Source organism: Colossoma macropomum, unplaced genomic scaffold (genome assembly GCF_904425465.1).
Source record: "Colossoma macropomum unplaced genomic scaffold, Colossoma_macropomum, whole genome shotgun sequence".
Taxonomy (NCBI): domain Eukaryota; kingdom Metazoa; phylum Chordata; class Actinopteri; order Characiformes; family Serrasalmidae; genus Colossoma; species Colossoma macropomum.
This window is the reverse complement of record NW_023494802.1, coordinates 34,370,101-34,396,750: the sequence shown is the minus strand read 5'-3', so window position 1 is coordinate 34,396,750 and position 26,650 is coordinate 34,370,101. Positions and strand designations below refer to the sequence as shown.

General features: G+C 39.7%; 1 protein-coding gene across 1 annotated transcript; it reads right to left on the bottom strand.

Annotated features, from left to right (window-relative positions):
- Positions 1-483: 483 nt before the first annotated feature.
- On the bottom strand, positions 484-26,343 carry lima1a (LIM domain and actin binding 1a). Its single transcript, XM_036591400.1, has 12 exons — positions 26,306-26,343; positions 21,630-22,038; positions 18,421-18,556; positions 16,237-16,279; positions 12,123-12,503; positions 5,335-5,398; positions 4,989-5,086; positions 3,895-3,969; positions 3,740-3,791; positions 3,232-3,278; positions 2,913-3,046; positions 484-2,716 (listed from the first exon to the last, which is right to left on the bottom strand). Exons 3-12 carry the CDS (start codon positions 18,540-18,542, stop codon positions 1,747-1,749), a joined length of 1,986 nt encoding a protein of 661 aa, XP_036447293.1. The 5' UTR covers positions 18,543-18,556; positions 21,630-22,038; positions 26,306-26,343; the 3' UTR covers positions 484-1,746.
- Between the last annotated feature and the right edge of the window lie 307 nt (positions 26,344-26,650).

The following is a 26,650-nucleotide window of genomic DNA, read 5'->3' as shown; positions in this document are numbered from 1 at the left end:
AACAGCGTGGGGAAGGCCCATTACTGTTTCAGCATGACAGCACCCTACTGCACAAAGCATTGTGCATACAGGAATGGTTTCGGAAGAATATGACTGGCCTGCACAGAGCCCAGACCTCAACCCCCATCCATCACCTTTGAGTTGAATTGGAAAGACTGTGAGCGAGGCCCTTTCGCCAAACACCAGTGCCTGACCTCACTAATGCTGTTGTGGCTGAATGGAAGTGAATCCCCACAGCCACGTTCCAAAATTTAGTAGAAAGCCTTTCCAAAAGAAGGGATGCTGTCAGAGCACCAAAAAAGGGACCAATTCCATATTTGTGCACATGGTTTAAGAATGAAATGTTTAACAAGCACGCATGGCTATAATGTTCAGGTGTCCATGTACTTTTATCCATGTAGAGCAGCTACAGTGCAAAACTAAAGAAGCAAATGTACAGCAACAAACATGCTGGTAAAAAACAAAGAAACAGTTATACATTAAATATTTATTGAACAACAGTGTTGCAGGAAATTTGGTCCTCAGATAAAAAATATCAAATGTGCAATTGAAAAGTTTAAAAGTAACTGATTCTAGGTTGACATACACAAATAGTGCACACAATTTTTCATTACAGCAAGTAAAGACCACTTGCGTCCCACAGTATTTCTACGCACCTAACTAAAACGCAAACGTCTTTGTTTTTGGAGAATAAATTTCCTTTCCAAATCCAAACTCTGTGCAAATGTAATACACCACTCTTCAGCACATGTAGCAGTTGAATAACCACAAAGTCTTAGTTGATGAAAAAACAAAAAGAACCTTGCATATGAACCACAATGAACGACCTTAACAAGTATTGTAGTAACAGTAGGCTGTTTTCTATATATCTACTGCTTTTTTATTCAGGACTGTGCAGCACCATCTAAAACCAACTAATAGGCAACATGATAAAAGCCCCTACAAAATAGGTTTTGACTAGAACACCATAAAAGTGGCATGAAGCATGCATTTATAATATACAAAAAAAGAAAATAAAAGACAAACAAAGATATACATGTAAAAAGTACCAAATGCATCAGTGTTCCTGGAAACTGTGCTTGTCCATCTATTTCATGTGTTGGTTGCATATAACGTGGCCCTAAAAACCTTTGTGGATGGCCAAATGATTATTGAGGGTTTCTGTATATGTTGACTTACATTCAAATACACAGGCACAAAAAAGAAAGCTCAGGACAAAGAGCCTAATTGCACAGTGTGCGAGACTGGCACACTTTAGACGATACACATCTAATAATATGTGGTTTCCCACACCCATATTAGGTCAGCTTACAGGTTTAATTGTGAATCAGCATTGGCATCACAGTTTAATCCGAGACTAGCCTTAAAGGCATAGTTTAGTGAAAAATCTAATTTATATATGTTTTTCTCTTATCCAAATGTAGTTGTTTGCACAGTTGGTGGGGAACAAGGTCCCACTGCTTATTTGCTAAATTAGACTTGTAACTCTGGTGCAAAACTAAAGAACCAAACTTTAGGCATGTTATGGCTGATTGGACTACATTATGGATAAGGAGAAGTTTAGATTTTTCTACTAGTTGTTTTGTTTTTGTTTTTTTTTACTATTCCTTTAATCCACGTCTGGGAAAATGTCCTATTGTGCTTTGGACAGAAAGACAATGAAAAATGCTGACCCCCTTCTCGTCAGTGGAATTGAATAGACTGGTTTGGTTTTGATCTTTTATTGGAAACGTGAGTCAGGAACAATCAATCTTCTTCCTCCTCATCGTAATGACGATTCCTTCTGATCAGCTCCTCCACCGACTCGTCAGCCTGGTCTTCCTCTCCTTCCCAGAATCCCACGTCCTGAGAGCATTTCTGCTGCTCTGATTCAGATCCGGAGCCTGGCTCTGATTCACTTAGGGGTGAAGAAGGGGGCGTGATATCCAGTGAAGTACTTTGGCATGTTAAAGATGCTGGCTCCTCTTCTTCCTGTTGGCCATCTTTCTCCTCTGTAACATCCTCTTCCTCTTGTTCTCCTCTGTCCATTTCTTCCTCATTGTTCTTGTCCTCCTCTTCCTGTTCAGCCACTACTTCCTCTTCGTCCTGTGCGGGACTGGCCAGTTCAACCATAGGGTCTTCAGCACTCAGGGGAGAGTCTGTGGTTGTCATTTCGTCTTCAAATAGGAACCCTTTCGTTACTGGTTGAACATTAGGCTGAATGACTGGAGAGGCGGAGTTAGTGATCAAGAATGGCCGGCTGCGTTCTTTGAGGGAGGAGCTTCTGCCGAGGCAGGACAGCTCTGCTTTCTCAGGGCTGATTGGGGAAGAGTCGCCCTCTGGTGGCCATTTTGGGAGAATGGGACGGATGGCACCCTCAACCGAGGCCCTAGGTGAACCTTCCTCACCTTCATCTGTCCTTGGAGGCCAGGAAATCTTTAGCCGGCCAGTTTCCACTGGTTTCTCCACCCACTCTGATGCAGACTGGGCCCGTGTCTCTAAAGTGGCAGCAAGTATGTTGACCTTCTCCAGGGGAGACTCTTCTACTGTAGGACTGACTGTGCTTTCCTTTGGGACATCCTTCGTCTGCTCCTCTAACTCATCTCCCCGTGCCTCCCACAGCTCCTTGTGAGGCCGGTGACCGAAGCCCTCATCGTAGTTGCCCTTTGCCTTAAACAACTGGCAGAAGTGGGGCTTGCAGTAGACATTGCTGTGCAGAGAGGCGTAGTTCCCAATACTGACCAGCAGAGGGCACAAAAAGCACGATTTGAGAAAAGAGAACGACGAGAGAAATGCGGCAATAAATCACTGGGAAAACTATACACAGAGTGACACATCAAAAAAGCAAAGACTGACTTCAAACATAAAATGATCAAGACCTCTGAGCTCTGTGACATTAAGTTTGATTATAAAATCTGTCTCATTTCACTCACCTCAGTTTGGTGTTGCAGTGGGCACAGCGGAAGCATGTGTTGTGATAGATTTGCTGATTGGCTACTAGGCGCTCCAAGGGATACACGGTCTTCAGGCACATCACGCAGGTCTCACGCACAGGCAGGCGGAACTTCTGAACACACATAAAAATAAGTTTCAGCATGTTCAAAATCCTTTAATCCTTTTTATATGAAATTATCTAGAAGATTCTACTTAAGATTCAACAAAAACCATACTTTCTTCACACAGTGGTAAAAATAAGTAGAAATCTGCAATATCGTGAGCTGTTAACTAATCAAACTAAGAAATCTTGATCACCTTGAAAGCTTTACTTTGGCCTTGGTCAGGAGTAGTCGCAGTAGGGCCTGGTTAGAGAGAAAAGCCATCACTGAGCAATACCAAACTGAGGCCACTAGAAGGAGCCAGTGGACTTGGAACACATTATTCGTTGTTAAAATTCATGCTCAACTCCTTAAACTGCAGTAGTATTCAGTTATTAATCTTAGGATATATTATTCATAAACTACTATGAAGTATTTGGTAATTACTATTAAAAAGTACTACAATAAGTTACCTAGTTATGAGACAGAGTAATTGAAGTGTGGGCGATATACGGGTGCCTTAGATTTTAAAACAATTAAGCATTAAATCACCCGTTACCAAAATCCTGCTCCCAGAAAGGAGCATGAGATTTCCCTAGAGGTTCCAATAGTACAATACTGAAGAACACACTCACGCATCACCCACTGGGATTACAATCACTAGTAGAAGCATAAATGCCTTTGAGTCTGCAGAGGCTACCAATGAGTGCTGAATTGTGTCTCACCATTGCTCTCTGCTGATGAACCCTTTCTGCTGTTGGGTTCAGAGGTTGAGATCTGTTGAACAGAGATACTGAGTAAAGCAGTAGCAATAGTGTCCCCTACAGGCAAAACAGAATATTCGCCCATCAGTTGCACATTAAGGTCATTATGAACGTACCACATCCCTTGAAGCTGGAGGGACATTCTCCTTCTGTTTCACACTGGAGCTGCATAACTCCATGTCCAGTTCACTCTGCACATGAGGAGAAACAAAACATAGTAAAGTTCACAGTAAAACCACTTAAATGAGTGGTACCTTTTTCAGAAAAAAGGTGCCACTGAGTAAAAAGGGTCCCTAAAAGATGCAGACCAATGAAACCACATATTAGTGCTTACACATCAATTAGACAGACCTCTTAGAATTTAGCAGAGGCTTTTGAACTATGCGAGATTCAATGGTTTAGAGCTACAGCTGGTTGTTACTATTGTCATTAATTCTGAGCCAATGTAGCCCTTGTCTCCGCCTCAGATGCTTCGCTCACACATACATGCAACATCAAGGATTTTCAGTTGCATTCTGATTGGCTATCTGCACTTCAATGCACTGATTTCATCACTCTAACTGAAAACAAATTTATTGTTTTATTAAAGTTACATACTGGCCTGAATCAGTAGCAAGCGAGTTTCCTTTTTCGTAAAAGGATATAGTTGCTGGATTAAAAGTAGTAAAGTTGACAATATTAAAATATATTTAAAAGATATTTTAATTATTACACTCCTGAGGTGTTTTGAAACACCGTTTTGAACATTTCCTGCTCTTGTGTCATGTAAAAACAATGGTCCCTTCACATGTCAGTCAAATGGCCCCTTTCTGTCAAAGTAGGTGTTTGTTGGCCATGTTAATTGACGAAAGCTACCAGAAAAGGTAGCTTTCAAATGAAATCACCACACTTTGAAATAAATCACCACACTTGGGCTGTTTCTAAGGTACATCTACCCTATACTCACTGCCAATTTTTTCAGGTACATCTACCATGTAAGTTCACTTTGCAAGGCCATCTCTTGTCTCTTTTATTATTGGATTGGAACCACCAAACAACCATCCCAGACCAGATATTTGGGTGGCGGACAATCCTTGGCACACTAACACTGTAGTCAAATTGTAACGTGCTGCACTGGCATAAGCATCAGTACAAGGTTATTAGCAACTCAATGCAAATAGAAGTGTGTGATGTGAAAGAAAAATAGTAAATCTGACAGCAGGACACTCACAGGAGTGGAAGAAGGGACATCTACTTTAGACACAGCTGCCTGATAGAGAGCCATTCTGTCCCTGAGAGGAGTAGTCTCCACCATTGCATCAAAACCTCCTGAGAGACACAGAAAAGAGACATTGAGAAAGACACAAGGTCAGGTCATGAATGAAAAACAAGCATTTCCACCAAAAGTACTAGATCACTTTAAGCCTGCCATCAGCACTTTCCACTGCTCCCTTGAACTCTCTCTCACTGACAGCTCTGGCCAAAAGGAAATGACACGTAATTCAAGACTTCAATAATTCACCCATTATCTAAGTACTGAGTTTCAGTACATAGTGTTTTGGGATGTTTTGCAGTACCTTTGTCTCCAAGTTCCATTTTCTCAGGGCCACTTCCTCCTGTTTTCACTTGCTCCACAGATACCTGCAGAGACAAAACAGAGCTAGATTAGCATAGAGACAGGACAAGGACTGCGATGAACTGCGTAAATCTTTCACAGTATTTGTTGATATATGAATATAAAGAATAAGACTGTAGAATCTCTATAGTAAAACATTTGTACTCTATGAATGGAAGGAATTTTCTTTCAGCAATCTAGATCCACATGAGAGAAGGAGATAGCATGAAAAGATGGTAAACACTCAGGTGTATCGTGTAGTATTAAATATGTAGGGATAAACAATGTAAACAAATTCCCTCTTACCCCAAATATACTCATTCAACCAAGACATGACAAAAATGGTCAGAAGGACTGTGCTTAGCAAAAACAGCAGTAGCAGTCATCCTGAAGCTTGAATTTTTCTGCTCTTTTTGTATTTGTTTTTTTAGATAACGGTAACGGTACAGTGTCAGAAACCATATAAACAAGTCCATTTCAAATTATTTAACACTGTTTGTAATTTTAGCCTTCCAGCACCAGTGGAAAACTTTAAAATGCAAACTCTATACACCAAACATCTGGGTTTGCAGACCACAGTTGGGGTAAAGAGAAAATTGTCATAACAGTAGCTATGACAAAGCACCATGCTTGTGCAAAGTGTCTGCTGTCCTACAGCCACTCCATGACGTTAAAGAGGTGGTAAAAGCTTCTCCAGAACTGACCCTGACTCTGCAATGTCCTGCCAGCCTCTTGTTTTTTTCCTGCCGTTAATAATCCACTAATGAGCTCAGAGCGACGGAAGCATGGCTAGACACCACCGTCTGGCCACATACACCGTGGCCACTGCCAGAGCCACCAGCAATCCCGCTAAACCTCAGCCTGCCCCTACAGCTGGGCCTGCTGCGAGGACACCAGACAGGGCCTGCAGAGGACAACACAGCTGCAGAAACCATTGGATTAGTCTGCTCTCTTTGGTTTAGCAAAGGGGTGAGGAATATGACGTTATTATTATGATACATTGTATCAAAACATGCTTTTCTGAGTATATTATGGATACTGTCTATACTGACAGAACATTATTCTTTTTAGAATTTTTTAAAAAGACATTTAAACCAATATAGAAAGCTTGTAAACCACAACAGCCAGTGTAAAGTAACAAAAAATGCAAAGCAACAATTAGCTCACTGGATGCCATTCTATTTTATTAATTTGATTTTTTACAAATTGTCTTGATGTTTTCTTTTTTTTTTTGTTCTTACTGAGTGTATTGCTGCAAACTCAAGTTTTTCATATGACTCTTAAAATGTGGCACTACTCTACTTTGTCCATTCTGTCTTGCCAACCTCTAAATAACTGTGATATACATCATATATTGTGAAAATGTGTTCAAATATCATAATGCCATATTTTTGCAATATCACCCACTTTCAATTTGGCATTGTGTTGCTTTAAGAGGAAACAACATTCAGGTCAAGGGTACTCCAAGGCCAGCGTCGGGAACTGCCAAACGCTAAACAGTGTTCATAAAATGCACTTTCTTTCAGGTTCACTAATTATGCAGACGTGAACCCTACTACTAGTTAATATTTGAATCCCAACCATGGAGTCATGACTGGGGGTCCCGAAAGACTGGCTGCATTCTCATCAGAATGGATGGGTGCCAGGCCCCCCCCTCACCTCCTTTGCTAAGAGGAACCACAGGCCAGTCACACTTCTCTATGACTGTGTGACAGATTTGCATATTGCTGCCCACTGAACATGGTGAGCTTTTCCTTAATCATTTTTATAATGTCCATAACACATAATCCAGAATCAGAATCATTTGATTAGTACAAGACGTACAACTGTCAAGGTGTCAGTATAAAATCCAGTAATAATATATTAAATGTGGAAAACATAGTATAAATGTACAATAGCTAATACATAAATTTCAGGGGAAGCCTGCAAAAGACCCATCACACTGTGAATTAACTCCTACTATGTTTTAACATTAAAACTGAAATATAAAAACGTGTCTTTATATGGCCTTTATAACTTTTTTGACTGCTTTACATTTTAAAACAAGACAACTTTGGATGTGCTATTTTTTAATTACTGCACAACAGAAACACTGCTCAAACAGAACAGCCCCTAGTGATGCTAGCAATTTAATGGTTTAAACTGACAATGCAGCAAAACAAACTTAAACTGACTACTAATAAAATTTAAAAGCACTGCAGAAGTCTTGAAGCTGAACTGAACTGCCCATACTATTCAACTTACAGTGCAAGAGATACATTGCTCACAATAGCCAAATATTCAAAATTTCCTCACTGGCAAGTCGATGGTTTGAGTTGACTAGGTAATAAAACAGTCTCCAACCTGACTCCTGTCATCATCAAACCACTGCTCAAATTGCCATAGTCTCAAGCAGGTATTACTCAGCCAAAGCTCCCTAATTATGTCTTACCTATTAAAAGAGTCTTCAATCCAGTTTAAATTTGATTCCTGGAGCCGCGCAGAGCCGTGCGTGAGTGTATGAGTGTCTGTCCAATGCCTGACTGTACTCACATCCCCAGATTAGAGATGGGGAGCTTGTCTGTGTTTTGTTGGCAGGAGGATGAAAAGGGGGTTGGGATGGGCCCCGAGCAGCTGGTGCAGCCTTTAACTACAGGGAGGGGGGTTAAAACGGTCTTGTTCCAGCCCTCCGTGGATTAGCCATCAGTTGGAGAGGCGGGGAGGCGAGCAGCCAGGCCTGCGGTTACAGTCTCCAGACTGAGTGCTGACACCAGGGGAGCAGGAGGCAAATGTAGCACAAAGGCCCCAAGGGGGTGGTAGCATAGACAAAGGCCTCTTACGCTAATCCAACATACAAAAGAGTCAGAGCATCTGAGACAGGCTGGCCATGACTGCATCCAAAAAGGAAACAGGGGAGCCCAGGAACACTTTCAGTTTTTTGTTCCATCAAAGCAGAGATTCAGTCAAAGCTAGAAGAAACAACTGCTGAGGTTTAAAGGAATCATTTGCAAAAAAAACAAATTTTACCCATTGTAGACAACTGGCCAAGACATGTTTGTTGTCCCAAATTTGGTTCTTGAGTTTTGCACTGGAGCTACAAGGCAAATGTGGCTCAGAAGTAATGGACGTTTAATGGATTTAAATTGTGCAAACTGCATGTCAATCATCACACACTAGCCTCAAACTACATTTTGTTAAGTAATATTAAACTGATCCTCTTAGCTGGTTACTGATACTATACGTCATACTGTTATCTACAAAAATGGACAAAAGTGCAGATGAAATTCAGGTGGCTGCTAGTAGTTTTTAGCTATGCAGTGTCCTACATTTAAGGTAAGGTGAAAACTTTGAAGGGACCAATATTTTAGCTGAACTGTTTATTTAAAGAATTTGAAAATGAAAGACTAGGTAAACACAGGCTCCTCACATGCAGTATAATCAGATAAATGAGTGACTTTCAAGCTACCTGAGCTTGTGCTTTGTCATCATCATATAACATCTGATTCATCAGGAATCTCACAAAGAAGCCAATCACTGCAGAGCAATCACAGCCACCCAACAAGCCCTTTCAAGAAAGAGCATATGGCTGAAATCTAATCAAAAGCACAACCTGTCTCATAATGACCACCCTTGCCAGAAGCTCATAAGGTGGTTAATTTCTCAGAGCAAGCCATTCAATCTCGATCTCTCTCTCCAGAAAAAAAGTATGCAGAGGAAGGAGAGGGAAGGGGACAGTTCAGTGAAAAATCTAATTTGCCCTATTTGGTGTCTAAAGTTTGGTCCTTTAGTTCTGTACTGGAACAACAAAGTCATTGTAGCTAGGGTATGAATATGGATATTTTTGCTCATATTTTGTCTGTATTTTTCATTGCTTAAGCAATTGTGTGATGATTTAGTTTGCATAGTGCTAATTGGTGGAATATACGGTTTCATTACATTAACCTCCAGAGCAAAACTAAAGATGCAAACTTTGGACACCAAGCATGCCTTGGCTGATTAACTACATTTGGGGCAAGGAGAAAACTGTGTACCATAATTTTTGCTGAACTATTCCTTTCATTCTGTCCGCTCAATCTCTCTGCCTCATGACCTTCCCTCCAGCTAACGCAGGAGAAGCCGGGCTTTGAAAAGAGCTGTGCTGAGGAAGGGCCTGTGCCTCTCAGCCCTGCTGTGGTCATGTGGAGCCTTATCCCATGACATCACCCCAGGGAGCAGTGCATTGTGCAGCTAGGCGTAGAGTGACCATGACCTCTGGTCAGGTGATGAGCAGGGGGTGCTGAGGCCATGCAAGGGCAGGAGGGATGCTTAGTCAGGCCTTAATAGCAGCTCCAGGAATGTGTTCTTTCAGTGCCTCCATATGGAGGAAATCAAGACCATCTCACCTTTCAAAGGCAGCAGGGCTGGGAAGGATATGCGAATATAGGGGAAAGAACACAAAAGGGAACATATGCACATATACAGATGGCAAAAAATTAAGATTCAAAGCTCAAAACACCACCCCTAACAACAATAAAATCAAAACCACCACTGTGTGATTGGGCTCAATGATTAATATAATTTTAAACTGGATTTTAACGCACCATTCACTCCCCAGTCTATATATGGAAATTAAGCTGCAAAAATGATTTGGATCGTTTATGTGAGGCCACACAAATCCATAATATATATGCATATCCACCTATTCAGCGTACAGCAGTTTGGCCCCCTCATTTACGCTGAAGTTACAAAGAGTGTTTCACCCTGTACTGCATTTTGAATGAGGCCCAATCAGAACAAAGCTCAGTTACATACATCAGTCTTAAGGCCTGAGCACCTAAAGCAGCCTGTTTAATTCTAAGGCATAAAGAGAGGTTGGATGGTCATGTAAAAGTAAATTATGGCTGTTTTGAGTACATATACCCACATAAATGTTAAGTGGTACTTAAGTAAAATAAAAATGTGGGATATGAGCCCATTAAAAGTTTGTAATGTTTTAGACAGAATGTAATTATGAGGCCCAGTCTAAGATTCAAAAAATAGTTTGGGAGAAAATCAAATTTACAGTTTCTCCCTTAATGTAATCCCAAATGTAGTTGATCAGTCAGGACATGTTTGGTGTCGAAGTTCAATTCTTCAGTTTTGTACTGGAGCTACAAATTGAATGCAGTTAACAAGTAATGGAAGTTTATATCCCACCAATTTCCACTTTACAAACTGCAGTCTGAATCATCACCCACTGTTCCTGAAATATGTTAAGCTGATTCGGTGGTTTCTGACACTGTATGACATCTTGTTTTCTACAAGTATGAACTAAATTCAGGCATTAAGATGTACAGTACTACTGCCTCTAATCTTATTCTTGCTTTTGCATCCATATTCTCTTCTTTTCTCCTTTACAGTCTTCCTCCCACCCTCCCTATCTCTGTCTCTCTTTTTCTCATTACCACATGAGAAACTGGCCACGAGTGCCCTCACAACCCTGCGAAGAGACAAAGAGCCACTGTCTCTGGTTATGGCCCTTTTTATTTTGAACACATAACCTTTTGAGAGTTAGTAGCAATGAGATTAAAGAATGCAGATGAAAAGAAGTCTACACACAAAAGTTCCTTCTTTCCCACACAGGCTGGTAAAACATCAAATATATAAGCCAGCACTGTGAATGATTCCACACATTTGATGTTTAGAAACATCTAACAGCTTTGAGGATCTGGACTGGATTCAGTTTAGTACAACAATTCCAGCAGCAGTTGTACAACAAATGTAAAAGCAATCATGTGCAATACGCATTCACTGAGGGGCTGCAGGATCTTGTGAACAAAATGGTTCCTTTTAGGAGGTTAAGTTATAGGTATAAACTCTCTTGATCAAACTGTAAAAGTGCTGCTTGAAATATTTTTCCATAACAATTCAGTAACTGTTACAACTGGGTCCTAGAGTCCATTGTATGAGCCATTTGCTCATTCAGAAAAAAGGGGCATATTTATGACTTCATGATGATAGGACATGTGACTGGCACCATGACAAGCCTCTTTAAAAGTCAACAAACATATTTACCTAGTTATTGAGGTGATTTGAATCTTGGTATCAAGGACCTCTCAATACGCACAACACTGACCAGTTATGAAACACACACTCTCAAACATATAACACACTCATATACTACCATAGTGTTCTTTCAACAGATACATACAAATTTGATAGATAAACATATAATTAGGGATGCACAATATCAGGATCACATCAGTATAAGCTGATAATTGCATAAAAAGTGATCTCTGTCAGACAGATGTTTATATTTCAAACCGGTATTTGACGTTACGTTTACTGGAAGTACTGAATGCTTAGATGACGCCAAGCTACTGTTGGAAAATGTCAGTGGCATTTGTAAACCTACTAAAAACCTACTAAAAATGTTATATTTTTCCAAAATGCTGATCCAGGTGCATTTGGTCCAAATATCTCCTTTTAAAAAATGTTTATATATCAGCATTGGCAGATATATACATGAAAAATATCAGATATGGGCATCAGCCCACAATTCCCTTATTTTTGCATCCCCCAACAGAAGACTTACAATTTCTTTTAAACTCAAATGGTTTTTCCTTCCTTTGCTTCATGATTTCTTGAGGAACTTGCCACGACAAAATCTTTGAAAGGTGACTATAGTAAAATCCAGCCTCTACCTCACTGGTCTATTATCTGTGTGGTGTGACTGGACGACAACCCCCGAAAAAAAGAGACATGACATTTATTTATCATGGCCATAAAAATGACTGAAGATTATCTACCCACCTTGTTCTCAAACATCATTTTGAGACTGCTGAGAGGTATGCTGGGTTTGTCACTTGGTGTGCTGGATACTTCTGCTGCCTCTGGACTCTCTGTATCTTCTTGCACCCACTCTTCCATAGCTGGCTCTCTGGGGCTCTGAGGTGGTTCTTGACTAACCTGGTCTTGCGTGTCTATATCGATATCTGCAGCTTTTGATAGAGTCTTTTTGTAGGCAGAGCCTACAGAATTTTGTGGAGTGTCTGTAGATGGGTCCTTAACTTGGTCCTGAATCCTGGGCTGCAGGGCTGTAGGCTCAGGGGAGAGAGGCTGTTGGGCCTCCCACCGTTTCTTCAGAACACTGAGGTTGCCACTGCGCAGGGCAGGGGCTACACCCTCCCCAGACTGGAAGCATAAGCGATTCTTTATTAGAATTGATTTATTCAATGTAGTGTAGCCTTCAGGACATGAAAGCATTTTTTCCTTCTCAGATAGCATACTGTTACCGTTGCAACAAAACTTTCTATGTCCAAAATGGTAACTTTATAGTAGAAGGAAAAACATCCTTAACTTTAACGTACGTTATGTAGTACACATGTTTAATGTACGTTGATTTCCAAAGTAATTTCAGATCCTTTCTATTGGTCTACGCGTCATGAAATGTTCATACAATGTTAATAGCTGCTGTAGTTTTCAAATGTTTAATAAAAAAAAAACTAAAAAGCTGAGATACAATAATTTGATATGACAGAGACAATATACATTAGTCTGAATAAGACAAAAAGAGACCACAATTTTAATTTTACTAAAATGATATACCAATATATTAGCTTAATGTGAGTGCATTTCAATAAACACATATAATCAAAAAAGATTACAGAAAAGCATTGACAAGTGAAAGTATCTAAAAATCTCGGCATTCTTCATTGAGATTGCAGACATGGGTCAGACAACAAACTTAGAGAAAAAAAAAAAAACTGTCATTCTATAACTGTGTTCCCTTAGAAACTGGGAACAGAGAAAGGAAAACAGTTTTAGTTACATGCTCTAAAATATTTCTTCTGCATAAAGTAAATTAGTACCAGGGGACAGTATGATCTGGTTAGTATGTTAGAAACAAGGACAGTAAAAGAAGAAAACCTGGTGAATTGAGCAGCTCCCTCAGCTCCCTGTGCAGGTGGAAGTGAAAGAAAGCTGTCCCAGATGTGAACTGTTAGGAATTATCAGCCCACCCCCCTTATGGTACGGGAGGAGAACTAGGAAGAGGGAAAAGGGGAGTGGAGGAGAGACACAGAAAGACAGGGAGAATGGAGGAAAAAGAGGCATTGAAAAGCAAAGAAGAGCCAATACATGAAAAGTGAAAGTCTGAAACATTTGCTGAAGAAGGAGCTAATAAGAAAATTTGATTGTTATTTTAAAACAAAGATGCACACATATTTACATTTACCGCATTTGGCAGACATTTTTAACCAGAGCGAAATTTTTAATCATGTTAGAGGTAGGTGGGTGTAGCTTTAGGAGTCTTTCCCAAGGACTCTTGCTGGTATAGTGCCCGGGCGGGGTATTGAACCCCAGTCTGCAGAATATTACAGAATTGCGTCAGGGGAAAATTGTGTAAATTTTATATACTGCTTCAAAATTTTTCTTCCACATATAATAACACTACAAGACAATCAGCGTGTGCCTCCAAAGTATCACAAACAAGCCGCCATTCACTTTTTTAGAGACTTTTCACAGTTGATGCCAAAATAGCTCAAACCCATTATCACATAATATTCCATACTTAGACAATACTAGATAATTTTCAGGTTCACTCTTGAGGCCAAACCCAGTTGATCCCTCAGTATTCAAAGCAAACTGGCAGAGGCTCTGCTCTCTGCCAGAGAAACAAAGAACCCACCTATAATAAACCACTGAACCATACAAGCTTCTACTACATGAGCCCCAAAAACACTCACATTAGTCTCATGGGAGAACTCTACTACAGGCCACGTATGTCTGCCTGCTTAAATAAGGACCTGCTTAAATAGCATTGTGGAACCAAAATAAAACCCTTCAAAAGTCTGGCAATATCTTGTCAAGAGAGTTTAATTTTCTCACTGTTACTTCTCAGTAAAGTAAGGAAAATACCTCCATTTTGTTAACAGACTTGTGCGTGTTTTCCAACACCCAACTTTATGCCGAGTCTTAACTGGCATGAAGAGCAGGTTTTTCCTAAGTATTGACTGAATGAATGAATGAATGAAAATCCCCCTTTTGCCCCAAAGGTGGTTTAAACAGCTAAAAGGTGGATTAAAAAGGGGAGAAAACATGTGGGCTTTGGCATTATTCCCAAGGTAGTACTTTTGTCAGTTTTCTCGTTTTGCAAAAGGTTACTGTAACAAACTTGTTTATTTAATTTATTTTGAAAAGTAAGGTGTTACCAAACTTTTGAGTGATAAAAGGAACAGAACAAGAGAAAATATGTTCCTTCCTGCTCTTATGCTCAAGCGTCTTCTGGCTGACCTCAGGTGTCCTGACCTCCCTGTCTCCAAGGCAAAAGTAAATAAAATTAAAAATAAAACAATAACCCTGTCATCACTATTGCAACATTAACGGGAAACTGTATTAGCTCTAGGAGTTTAATAATATACCGCAGTACAATCCCCAGTGATAATCGTACTGCTTCAAATCAAATTATTGTTTGACAACTGTGTATAATTACTGTTTTTTAATAATTAAGTCTTTAATAAGACTACTGCTATAGTCTCCCTGCACACACCAGGAAAACAGTTATATTGTACTGTAATTATAATTAACAGTAAAAAACAGTGCTGTTGATTTCATATTGATTAAAACTGTACTTGATTTTATTGGTGTTATAAAAGACTCAAAGACTAAAAATATGATATTGAAATTTAAAAGGTCTATTAGTGCTTTTTAATCAGCTTCTGAATATTTTAACAATGTTATGAGTGAAAATGTATAATAATTTTGTTTACTGGCTTTGTCCCATCTTTAACTAGCTAACTAAAGACCATTTCCCACACTGACTGAACTGGAAGATGTTAAGAAACGTATTGTCTCACATTCAAACATTTAAAACATACATCAGTTAATGATCTAGCTTTGGCTGAAGACTGTTTCACAAACGCCTTCTTTTCCTGCTACCTGCTTATTTCCAGTGGAGAGTCATTCTCTGCCTCTTCAGATCAGCTACTGCAGTCTTGTCTTTATGCTGATAAAGATCCTGGGCCTACATGCCAATCAGTTTCTTCTCTTCAGCTACACCAGCTGTGTTTTCCATGCTATGAGGCTCTGCATAAAATATCTGGAGCTGTTCAACTACAGGGGACTTACCTGCAGATTAAGGAGTCTAAATAGGGATTAAGTTGACTAGCCACTAACTGCAGTGTGTGGCTGGGAAGGAAACAACACGTGTGAGCCTGTCTGTTTGCTCACGGCATGACTGAATGTATACTTGCACTACAGTTCAAAAGTTCAGAATCAATCTTGTCAGTGATATAAGGCCATACTGGTTGCAGATAAACATAAACTAATTCTAATATGCTAGTGCAACTTCACAGGTTTTCATATCAATCAATAGGAAGCTTGGAAGCTGTGATAAACAAGTGTAAAATTCTAGTCCATCCAGGATGATGAACAGAGCTGTCAATAGTAACTGAGAAAGCTGTACGAACAATTAAGTTAAAATTAACATCTAGAACTCCTGGTAAGACATGATCAAATCCTGAGGCAGATAACTTGACAAAAATGACTAAATAGATAAAGTACATTATTCACTGAGCAACACTGTTATTCGCAAAATTAGAGTTACTGAATAAAACATCTAAAAATATCTTTTTAGGGATTTTGGGTTTTGTTTATGTGCATGTTTGTACACAAAAAATACAATTATTAAAAAAAAAAAAAAGTAAAAAGATATGTTTTTTTGTGTGCATGGTTAGGGGTTGAGAAAATGCTATAGCATTCTGATGCATGTTTTAGATGGATGAGACCAAATGAATCATTTATGCTGAAACATTAGTTGTTGCATGACGACATCTGAGAATTAACGTGGTTTCCCACTGAACAGAACGTGCTGTCCAGAATGCCCATTTTGCTTCTAATTCTAGGAGGTGAAATCACAGACACTCACTTTTTTCTTGTCCGAGTTGATCTCCTCTGCTGCCTTCTGGTACCTGCAGAGAAATAGTTAGGTGGTATATGGTTAGAATAGAATCAACATAGAAAGCAAAATTTTGGTGCTCTTTACAATCCTGTACACATCAGCTACTGAAAACAGATTAACCAGTGGCACTGAGGAGTGCATTTCATAATATCTAATCATCTAAGCAAATTATCCAAGTTTAGAAGATAAGGAGATTTGTAGCTCACATAAAAGTGGCTGCCAAAAACCCTTTTATATAGAACAACAGTGGCCTCAGGTGGTGCAAAATGGCAGTGTAAAGGGGACAAATGACTAAAATGTGGTCGATTTGTAATAGAAAGCTGCCACTATTGACTCTACTTATTATTTTGATGAAAAATGGAGTTGCAGGCCAAACAATTAAAACAGACTTAGATAGTCCAAAAATACTTAGTTTAAAAAGCTTAGTGGGCAAATAATGAATATAAATATTTCTTACTGTAAGAAATAACAGCACAAGAAATTAAATTATGGATTATCATCATTCCTAACTAATCATTACTTATTCATTCAGATAGTAACCGAAGGTAATTTTTTAACTGTGACGGGTACCAAATTTCTCCACAATTTATTCATGGCCAAATCCCACCAATTCTTCCTCTATTCTAAAGTAATACCGTTTCATATGGACTCTGTACCACTGACACACTGGTGAAACAAGTTTGTTATGTTAAAGTGGAATGTAATGCAGAAACAGGCATAATTATCAGGTATGACAGTCTGCTGGCCAGAACGGTGAAGGATGGAAAAAGAAAGATTAGCACAGACCTAACAACATAATCACAGCTAAAGCAGAGATGGCCCAGAGTTCTTCATACAGCTTAATTGAATTTACATGATTTTGCCTTATTTCAAATGTAGTCAAGGTCTCTTCTTTAGCTTCACGCCTGACCTAAGCAGGTGTTCAGATCTTTTTAAACTATCTAAGGCACATTTCTTTTCATCGTTGTCTATTGAGCAACCGAAGGCACTCCTCTGTGGAATATGCTGTCAACTTTTGAGCTGAGCGGCATGAAAAAGCAGCATACGTCGTTCCAGCTGCTCAACCACCATCAAGAATACCTTCTCTAGTCACTCAACCAACACGACAGAAAAGCTGGTTTAGTCTAGTTTTTAGAACACAACTGACTGTATTCGTACTTTTTTTCTTGGTCATCTTTTATATGTGTTCTGTTACAAAAATATTTTTTACATGTTCTATCTATTGTTACAGTTTCTAAATGTTTATCTACAGTCTTTCATATTCTCTAAAATTGCTGTCTTGTGTTTACCTACATGTCAATTAAATGTGTTAGCCTGCCTCTTAAGCACATCCTGTTTCTTTTTAAGCACAAGACACACCATGCTTAAGGGCCGTTTTCCTCTGAGATCCACTTATAAGGTTTGTGTGGTATATATCAAAAACATTCATAATTGTATATTATATAATATAATAATATATAACTAACTGCTGTAGGCTGAATAGCTGGATATATATAATACATTGGGTTTTGTGACAACGAAAAATCAGCGAATTCAAAACAAGCTGATTTTGCAGCACTGTTTCCATTTATTGGCTGTGGAGGGAACGGTACAATGTTTGCATGCTACATCAAACTCTTTAATTAAAAAGAATAATAATAATAATAAAATTGGGTTTTATGTGATCTTAGGCGTGGTCCAAAAGTCCCCTAATGTAGCTAACAAGTATTGGAACGCCCCACCAATTAGCAAACTGTATGTTTTAAATCATCCCATACTTCAAACCTCAAACTGTGTCAAGCGGTTATCTGAAATAGACTGGTAGATAAAAATGAACAAAAGTAGAGAAATAATTCAGTGTTCAAGAATGCTGCTATAACTGTTTTTGTCTATGCAACTTGCCTTTGTCCATTTTTATAAATAACAGCATGGTAAACGACAAGGACTTTTTTGAAGGTCCCACTTTCAAAAACAGAAGCAAACAAAAGTGAAATTAAGCTGGATACTATTTTAGAGTAAGGCTGCAAGAAGATTCAGTGTAAGCAAAAGTGAAAATAAGAGCCAGTCTGCTCATGCTGATGGGGAGTCAAAAAGCAAAATGCAGCCAAACAGATAGTGATAGAGTTGTGCATGGATGGGCATGTGCTTTCAGATAAGCATGCAAGTACGTACTTAGAGAAGCGCTCAGCTATAGCTGTGTTCTTGCCCCGTGCTCCCACAATGGACAGCTCTTTGGCTGTGACGCGCAGGGACTGGGAGGCCCACTGTCTTCTGTCGAAAGAGCTGACTGCCATCGCTGATTCTGAGGCTGGAAGGAAGAAAGAAAACATCAGCAAATAAAGTCTTGTACGGCCTCCTTGTGTCCATGAAAAAGTCAAAACAGGTTGTTTTAACTTATTTATCATATTTAGATTATGTGGGCTGGGAGTGAGGTATGTTTTGAAGCTTAGTTAATGTTCACATAAAAAAAAAACAAAAAAAAAACTATTAAGTGTCTAAAGATACTGTTCATGAGAGTTTGTGTTGTTTGTAACTGTTTCGTGTTGATACTTTATTTTACAATTTTGTACATTTATACTTGAAATGTAACTGCTATGTACATGTATTGTTCAGTCATCAAACCTGGGAAACTGATAAGGATGATGAAGTATTTACTTTCGTTCTTTGTTACTCAAAAAGCTTTTGGCAGCAAAATTTAAAATAAAGCCTCTATGACACAAAGGGACCTGATTTGACTTGTCTTGACAACATAGAGAAAACAGAGAATTTTATGGGAACATTACTTTCTTCCTCTTACCCAGGAAATGAATCATTGTTCTGATTCGGCTCCAAACACCTGCTGCTCACCTGGGGTTCCGTCACCCACTCTCTCACGAGCTATGACCTACTTTAGATAGGAGTCAGTCAGGTGTCACTCGTACCTCAGGGCATGGCGTCTGAGCCCGTACTTGGTGAGAAATAGTGGCGAAACAGACTGGCTGAAAGCAAGTGGAAACTTGCATGAAAACTTAACCTGCAGACTGACTTACAGGTGAGATCTTCTTTCTAAATCAGCAGCAAGAGTGGAAAAATCTTAATGGAAAATGGAAAACACTGCATGATGCATTCACAGGAGAAGTGTGTCAAGATACAGGCAGGTATGTATGTATTCTCTTCATGACTACTGCCTTACTGACTACGGTCTCAGCAGCTATTGCTTGTCTAATTACTGATTCAATACTTTACTGAGTACTCGGGATGTAAAACTAACGTAAAGGTGGTAATTTAACTGCATTAATTCAGCAATGTTAGAATCAATTATAGCAATAATAAACATAGTATGTGCTCATTTTTGAATAAAATTCAATTCTTAGCAATTTTCAAACAATTTTCAATTGTTCCAACTGCCTAGCTCCTTTAGTTAGCCCAATTCAGCAACAGAGGTATCCACATAGATGGAACCAAGCCCTGGGGGGAATTTTTACTTTTTGGACCTGAATTACCCACGTCTGCTCATATTATCTTATATCAATAGTCACCAACCCCGTTCCTGGAGATCTACCTTCCTGCAGACTTCAGCTCCAACCCTAAATTGACCCCATCTGATCAATCTAATTACTGCCTTAAGAAGTCCTTGATTAGCTGAATTAGGTGTATTATATTTGGGTTAAAGGTGAAAGGAAGGCAGATCTCCAGGAGGAGGGCTGGTGACTACTGCTGATGACAACTACTGCCTCACAGAACATACTTACTGTCTTACAGACTTATTGCTTCACTTACTGCTACCACCTACAAACTGCTGTCTGACTACTGAGGTACTGAGGCTATAATTCTAAGTCTAGGCTAAAATAGCATATGAGCGATAAAGCAAATTCCTGACCCAGTATCATTACCACATACTGCACTAATGCCATGTGTAAAGAAGTTCACCGTCTTGCTGTAGATAACGGTGTACTTGAAGAGAATTGTGTGTCACTCAGACAGAAGCATGGCAAGCCCTGACACAGCAGCTGACTCACGCTGTCAATTCTAAGCTCATTGTGACTCATTGTAGCACAATATAAAAGCTATTCAAGTTTGGACTACAGTGAGTTTAAGGCCCTCAAAAGTTTTTGTAATGTCATGTTTTTTTGTCCCCACTTCCTTAAGGGGAGTTGCTGTGTAAGCATTTTATTCAGGTAAACTTCAGCAACACCACCTTAGCTCTTACTCTGTACTATCTGGCCTGATCTTCAGTCAGTCCTCATAAACAAAACACTGTAGCAGTCAACAAGACAAGGCAAGATAAGAGAAGTCTGAAATGGGCCCATAATCATAATTCCATATATTGTAAAAACCAAGGGCACTATACAGAACACTACTATAAAGAACAGAAATTGTAATTCAAGCAAATGATTTGTGAACAGTTAAATGGGTTTACTCATCACTCTGTGGTAACAGTCACACTGCCTGCTTTCACCACCACTATGAAATGGGAGACTCCAAAAGTACTACACTACAGAGTGAAAGGGGACGTGATGAGTGAAAAAAAATGAGTGAACCGTGTCCCATGACACATGGAAAGGCAGCTCTATTGAGAAGTGCTGGCTCACTGAGGCCCTTGGCTTACAGGATATGATTCAGATCCTGCTACATCCAAAACTCCCCCCACACAAAACCCTGAGAGGTCAAAGGTCAGCATCTTAAGCCATCAAATTCAACACAGGGGTTTTCCAGACGTGCTGAAGACGGATGCTTTGCTAGCCAGTCATCCTGCTACGGTAATTCATAAAATTTCACAGCTAAAGTAGTGTGGCTGGTCCACCATATCATTCTGCTGTAATGACAGGATGCATTGGGTCAACAAAACCACACCAACAGCACATCATGATATGACAGTCCCCCAACATCCCAGAGAAAGACTCATCCTGCTGCCTTCCTCCATGTCCCACACTTGCAAAGCAAAGACACAATGTGTCCCATCTTTTGTTGGTGACAAAGACATTAAATGTCAGTTAAACAAAAAAGTGAGATGTTACAATTAAGAAGAACTACATTCAAAACAGAGCTGAGAAGCAGTGGAAAAAAATATTAACACACAACAGAAAAAAATTCTGAGGATGTTATTCATGTTGACATTAGCCTATTAATTTACTCATTTTCATGAATATCACCAGGGGTTATTTCACAAAGCAGGATTTACCAGCAAGCTTGGTAATTTAAGCCAAAAGCAAGCACTATCCAATAGAAACACCCCTTTGCTCTCCACTTATTAGACTGGTCTGACTTTGGACTTTAGTTATCTTGCTAACTGAGAATACTTTGTAAAATGCAGGAGAGATAGTTGCTTGTCCTGTACTACTATCAACTGACAGTACAAAACAGGCATGACAAATAATGACTTGCTCCACAAGAGTACATACCTTAAACAAGTGCACTGGGTAGTTGGTCAATCCTCCTCTTGTTGTCAAATGCTTGAAATATGTAGGTTTTAGGTTGTTTCCTTCACTGATTGCAGGCTGCTGCTGTCCTCCACCGTGTGTGAGCTCAGTCTGAGCGGTTTTTGGCTATTACACACTGTGTGAGCGTGTATGTGTGGGAGGGTGAAATACTGTGGCTCCTCTCAGCCAATGAGGATACAGCTGTCTTTCACCTAGCAGGTAAAGCTTCATCCATTCAAAGCATGCATCATCACCCCCATCTTTTCAGACACTATCAGCGTGGCCAATCAGGGTGACTCAACTCCAGACTCCCTTGGTGGACTGGGAATAACCCTCACAGTTCCTGGAAATAGCATTTAGTCTCCACTTCCTTCTAAATGAAATCATAAATCTGAAAACAAGCACAAATCACAATTCTTGAGAAACTTAATGGAAAAAATCTTTTGACTTTGTAAAGTAGGTTAAGTTTATGTAGAGTTCATTTTATGTCCTAATATGAAGAAACAAAGACCATGGAACACTATTGTCCAGAGGAAAGAATTGAAGTTAAGGGGAAACCCAGAAATCAAAGTGTAGCTGTTGCTGAAAGAGTGCAAAGAAAAGTGCCACAATACTTGTACTAAACTGCCTCAGCCAAAAATCAGTTTTTTCTCCTTTTTTGTCCTTGCCCTTTACGTAATCAAATGATATTTGCTTTTTTGAGTTGGCTAATGCATCTAAAAAGTAACTGAAACCTATAGCCACTAGTTTAGAATTATGTAAATTGAATAAATCACCACCCATCATTGTTATACATAAAAATGAACAAAAAGTAGGGACAAAATTCAGGCTTCCACTGCTAATATTGTTTGTTGTACACTGTGCATGTACCAGTTTATATAAACAAAAGTATGTAAAATACCACATAAGTATGTCTGTTTGAAAACGTTAAGGCTAGCGTGTGGTTTGGATATGCAGTTTGCATGATGCTAGTTAGTGGGGTGTGACCTTCTATTACTTGTTACATTAGCCTTGTAACTCCAGTGGAAAACTGAAAGAGGAAAACTTTGAACACCAAACAGGTCTTGGCCAACTAACTGCATTTGGGATAAAGGGAAAACAGAGTAAATTTGCTTCTGGCTGAAGCACTGCATTAGACAGTTGAAGCTTAAACAGATTTGAACTGTTAAGTAGTGCAGACATGCACAATAACCATCCCATGGCAAAGCTTTTGGGGGATAGCCTATTCTGTCTTGGCCAACAGTGCTGTCTACATGAATGTCTCATCACCATAATCCTAATCACATGGATGGCTTGTGTGAGGGTGGGCTTGGCACTACATGCCTTGAGCTAACTTCTCTCGACACAGAAGCACATCTTAAAAGGGGATTTAGAGCTCTGGCGCAGTACTTCACACTGTTTAAGGTGGAGCCCAGTGAACATTTTGTATGGGGCAAACATTCTGAACGAAGAAAAACATCTGGCTGAAAATCATTTTTTCCACTATTTTGGCCTTACTTCACATTCAATCAGTCAAGACATGTTTAGAGTCTTTGCTTCTCACGGGTTTTGCAATGGACCTATGAGGCTAACTTAGCCAGCACCAGTTTGTCTGAACCATAGATATACATACCTAGATGCCGCATTGCCTGTTGTTCTCTATCTGAGGCGATACGTCTGAACGTCTGCCACGTTGGAGCGGTCAAAATCCGCGTGTGAACAAATTCACTTACATTGAGAGATGAATCTCAGGATTAAATCATCCACAACTTCCTTATTACTCAACCGATTTTCACCAAATTTGTTTTGTTATAATCCTCAGACATAGATAAATGTACAGACTGCTCTCGGTAGCTGTCATTTCTTTAATAACTGATTGTGATAATTAGCCGGACCTGCAGGTAAGTATTCAGTGTGCACCTGATGTTAAAACCTGAGTTTAGCGCGAGAAACATAATCCCACAACCAGCAAATCCATCAATGTGTGAATCACTTCTGATCTGAATACACATAAAAATAAAATAAACCCCCCCAAAACACAGTAAGAAGGACGAAACTAATGTTGGCTTCCTATTCACCAGCTTCTTGTTCAAGTTCTCCCGTTCCACCTTAAATGGTGCAGCTGTCACTTTCTGGTGCCTGAAGCTGCACCATTTAAGGTGGAACGGGAAAATTCGAACAAGAAGCTGGCTGATGCACCATTTAAGGTGGAACGGGAAAATTTCAACAAGAAGCTGGCAAATAAGAAGCTAACTTCAGGTTCTTGTAAGAAGGTGCTTAAGTTGATCTATTATGAATATCACGGATTAATGCTATAATTTACCTAGCTACAAAACATTAACCATCACTGTAAATAAATATCTACTGCACACAGTTAAGATCCCCTGAATAGACTATTAAATGAAATAAGCTTAATATAAAACCAGAGGAAAAACAATCACATCAACAGGTTCTCTGTGCTTCACCAACCACACGGCCATATCTACACAAACATCACACAAACAATACACATCACACAAACATTAGCATGGATCGCTGTGTTCCCTTCCATTATATAATCATAGCCCACTTTCTGAGTGCAATATTCTTGAAATAGTGTAATTTTGGACAGTATCTTTCTTAAACTGCTGCTCTGTAATGCTGTAATGCTGTCCAGCAGCGATGTAGACCGTCATAAAAAGGTGGCGGCGTTGACGTGCCTGGCTGGACCCAATGCGGCATCTAGGTATGTATGTCTATGGTCTGAACGACATGCCTAAAACATCACACAGCTGAACACATGTAATCTCAAACAGACTTACTTGTGTGGTTTCTGAAACTATATGACAGGGGTGCCCAATCCTGGTCCTGGGGATCTACCACCCTGGAGAGTTCAGATCCCACAAACTTGGTTCTAGTTTTCAGATCCTCCCTGAAGGCCTTCGTTACCTGGATCAGGTGTGTTAGGCTAGGGTTGGAGCTAAACTCCACGATACACATTATGTAACAATATTTTTTTGACATCTGATAAGTTGGAACACTGTATAAGTTGGAATACTGAACTCAGCAATGCTACAGTTTAAAAAATGCTATCAAAAACTATTAATCCAATTATCTGTACTGAACATTTCACACACTGTGCTCCACAAAATCCAGGTAACTAGGACTAATGATAGTCTCTTTTTAATCAAACAAGCAGTTGGAAAGTATTTTTAATATTGCCCTATCCATGATATTTTCAGAAAAGCATACTGTGACATACTGTGATGTAATTTATCACAATAACAATAAATATCTATATTACACCGATCAGGCATAACATTATGACCACCTCCTTGTTTCTGCTCTCATTGTCCATTTTATCAGCTCCACTTACTACATAGGTGCACTTTGTAGTTCTGCAATTACAGACTGTAGTCCATCTGCTTCTCTGCATAATTTATTTGCCCCCTTTTACCCTGTTCTTCAATGGTCAAGACTCCCATGGACCCTCACAGAGCAGGTACTATTTGGGTGGTGGATCATTCTCAGCACTGCAGTAACACTAATGTGGCGGTGGTGTGTTAGTGTGTGTTGTGCTGGTCTGAGCGGATCAGACACAGCAGTGCTGCTGGAGTTTTTAAACACCTCAGTGTCACTGCTGGACTGAGAATAGTCCACCAACCAAAAATATCCAGCCAACAGCGTCCTGTGGGCAGTGTCCTGTGACCACTGATGAAGGACTAGAGGATGACCAACACAAACTGTGCAGCAGCAGATGAGCTATCGTCTCTGACTTTACAACTACAAGGTGGACAGTGAGTGGACACAGTTTAAAAACTCCAGCAACACTGCTGTGTCTGATCCACTCAGACCAGCACAACACACCACCACCACGTCAGTGTTACTGCAGTGCTGAGAATGATCCACCACCCAAATAATACCTGCTCTGTGGTGGTCCATGGGGTCCTGACCACTGAAGAACAGGGTAAAAGGGGGCTAACAAAGTATGCAGAGAAGCAGATGGACTACAGTCTGTAATTGTAGAACTACAAAGTGCACCTATATAGTAAGTGGAGCTGATAAAATGGACAATGAGAGTAGAAACAAGGAGGTGGTCATAATGTTATACCTGATCGGTGTATAACAATAAATAATGGCTAGATTTGTTAGAGGACTGATCTAATTCATTCTTCTTTTCCCAATATCCCATCAAGCATTTTCAGCTGATATTGTCCCAATACCAATATCCAAAGATACCATTATACTATCTCTACTTGTCACTGAACTATTCATTTATTAATGCATGTTTACATCAAGTTTACCCAAAATAGCAGGCCTACTGCAGCACTTCCTGAGGAACTCATTACGTTCAACACACAAACAAATATTTACAAGGCTGTAAGTTTAACTGGTCCTCTAGGGATGGTAAATAACTCAGCATGGCTGGATTCAAACTGATCTTCCCACGGAGACTTGCCCCACAGAGTCATATAACCACATGGGACTGGACTGCAGACATCAGTGTTTGTAAAACATTTACTATTGATCTTCTATGTGTACACTATCTGAAACATATCATGCCTAGTACTCTTTTAGGTTACTTAACTCATGGAGGTCAGTTTAAACACCATTCGACCTACTCCTAAGTCTCAGGAACCCATAATACATGTTCATAACACACTCCTGTCTCTACCAAAGCATTCAAAGCAGCCACTGACCTGTAAAATCAGCTCAATAAGGCACGACAAAATGTTCAGGTACAGTAAAGCCTAAACTAAATCACAACCGCTCCTCCCTCATCTTCTCCCGCCCACTCAGTGGGCTCTTCCTGGAAGAACATTGTGAAATGAGCATGAAGGAAAAAAGGTTTTCATCTTGCCTCCCCACAATTCTGGAAACAAAGCAGCCAAGAGACGCCAGACGGTTTCAAGCTGTAAACTGTCAGAGGTACTTGGAGGCTGCTCAGTAGGAATGGCAGCAGTGTTGTGACTGGAAGGCTGCTGGTTTAAACACTGCAATACTGAATAAGGCGTGTTGGAGCAAGAAAAAACGCAAATACATGC

Excerpts from the sequence above, each read along its gene's own strand:
- lima1a (XM_036591400.1), bottom strand. The coding sequence starts at position 18,542 with ATGGCAGTCAGCTCTTTCGACAGAAGACAGTGGGCCTCCCAGTCCCTG. Across the intron at positions 3,970-4,988 it reads ATGTCCCTTCTTCCACTCCT|AGTGAACTGGACATGGAGTT; the intron begins GTGAGTGTCCTG and ends CCTCATGTGCAG. Across the intron at positions 3,792-3,894 it reads CTCCAGCTTCAAGGGATGTG|ATCTCAACCTCTGAACCCAA; the intron begins GTACGTTCATAA and ends TCTGTTCAACAG.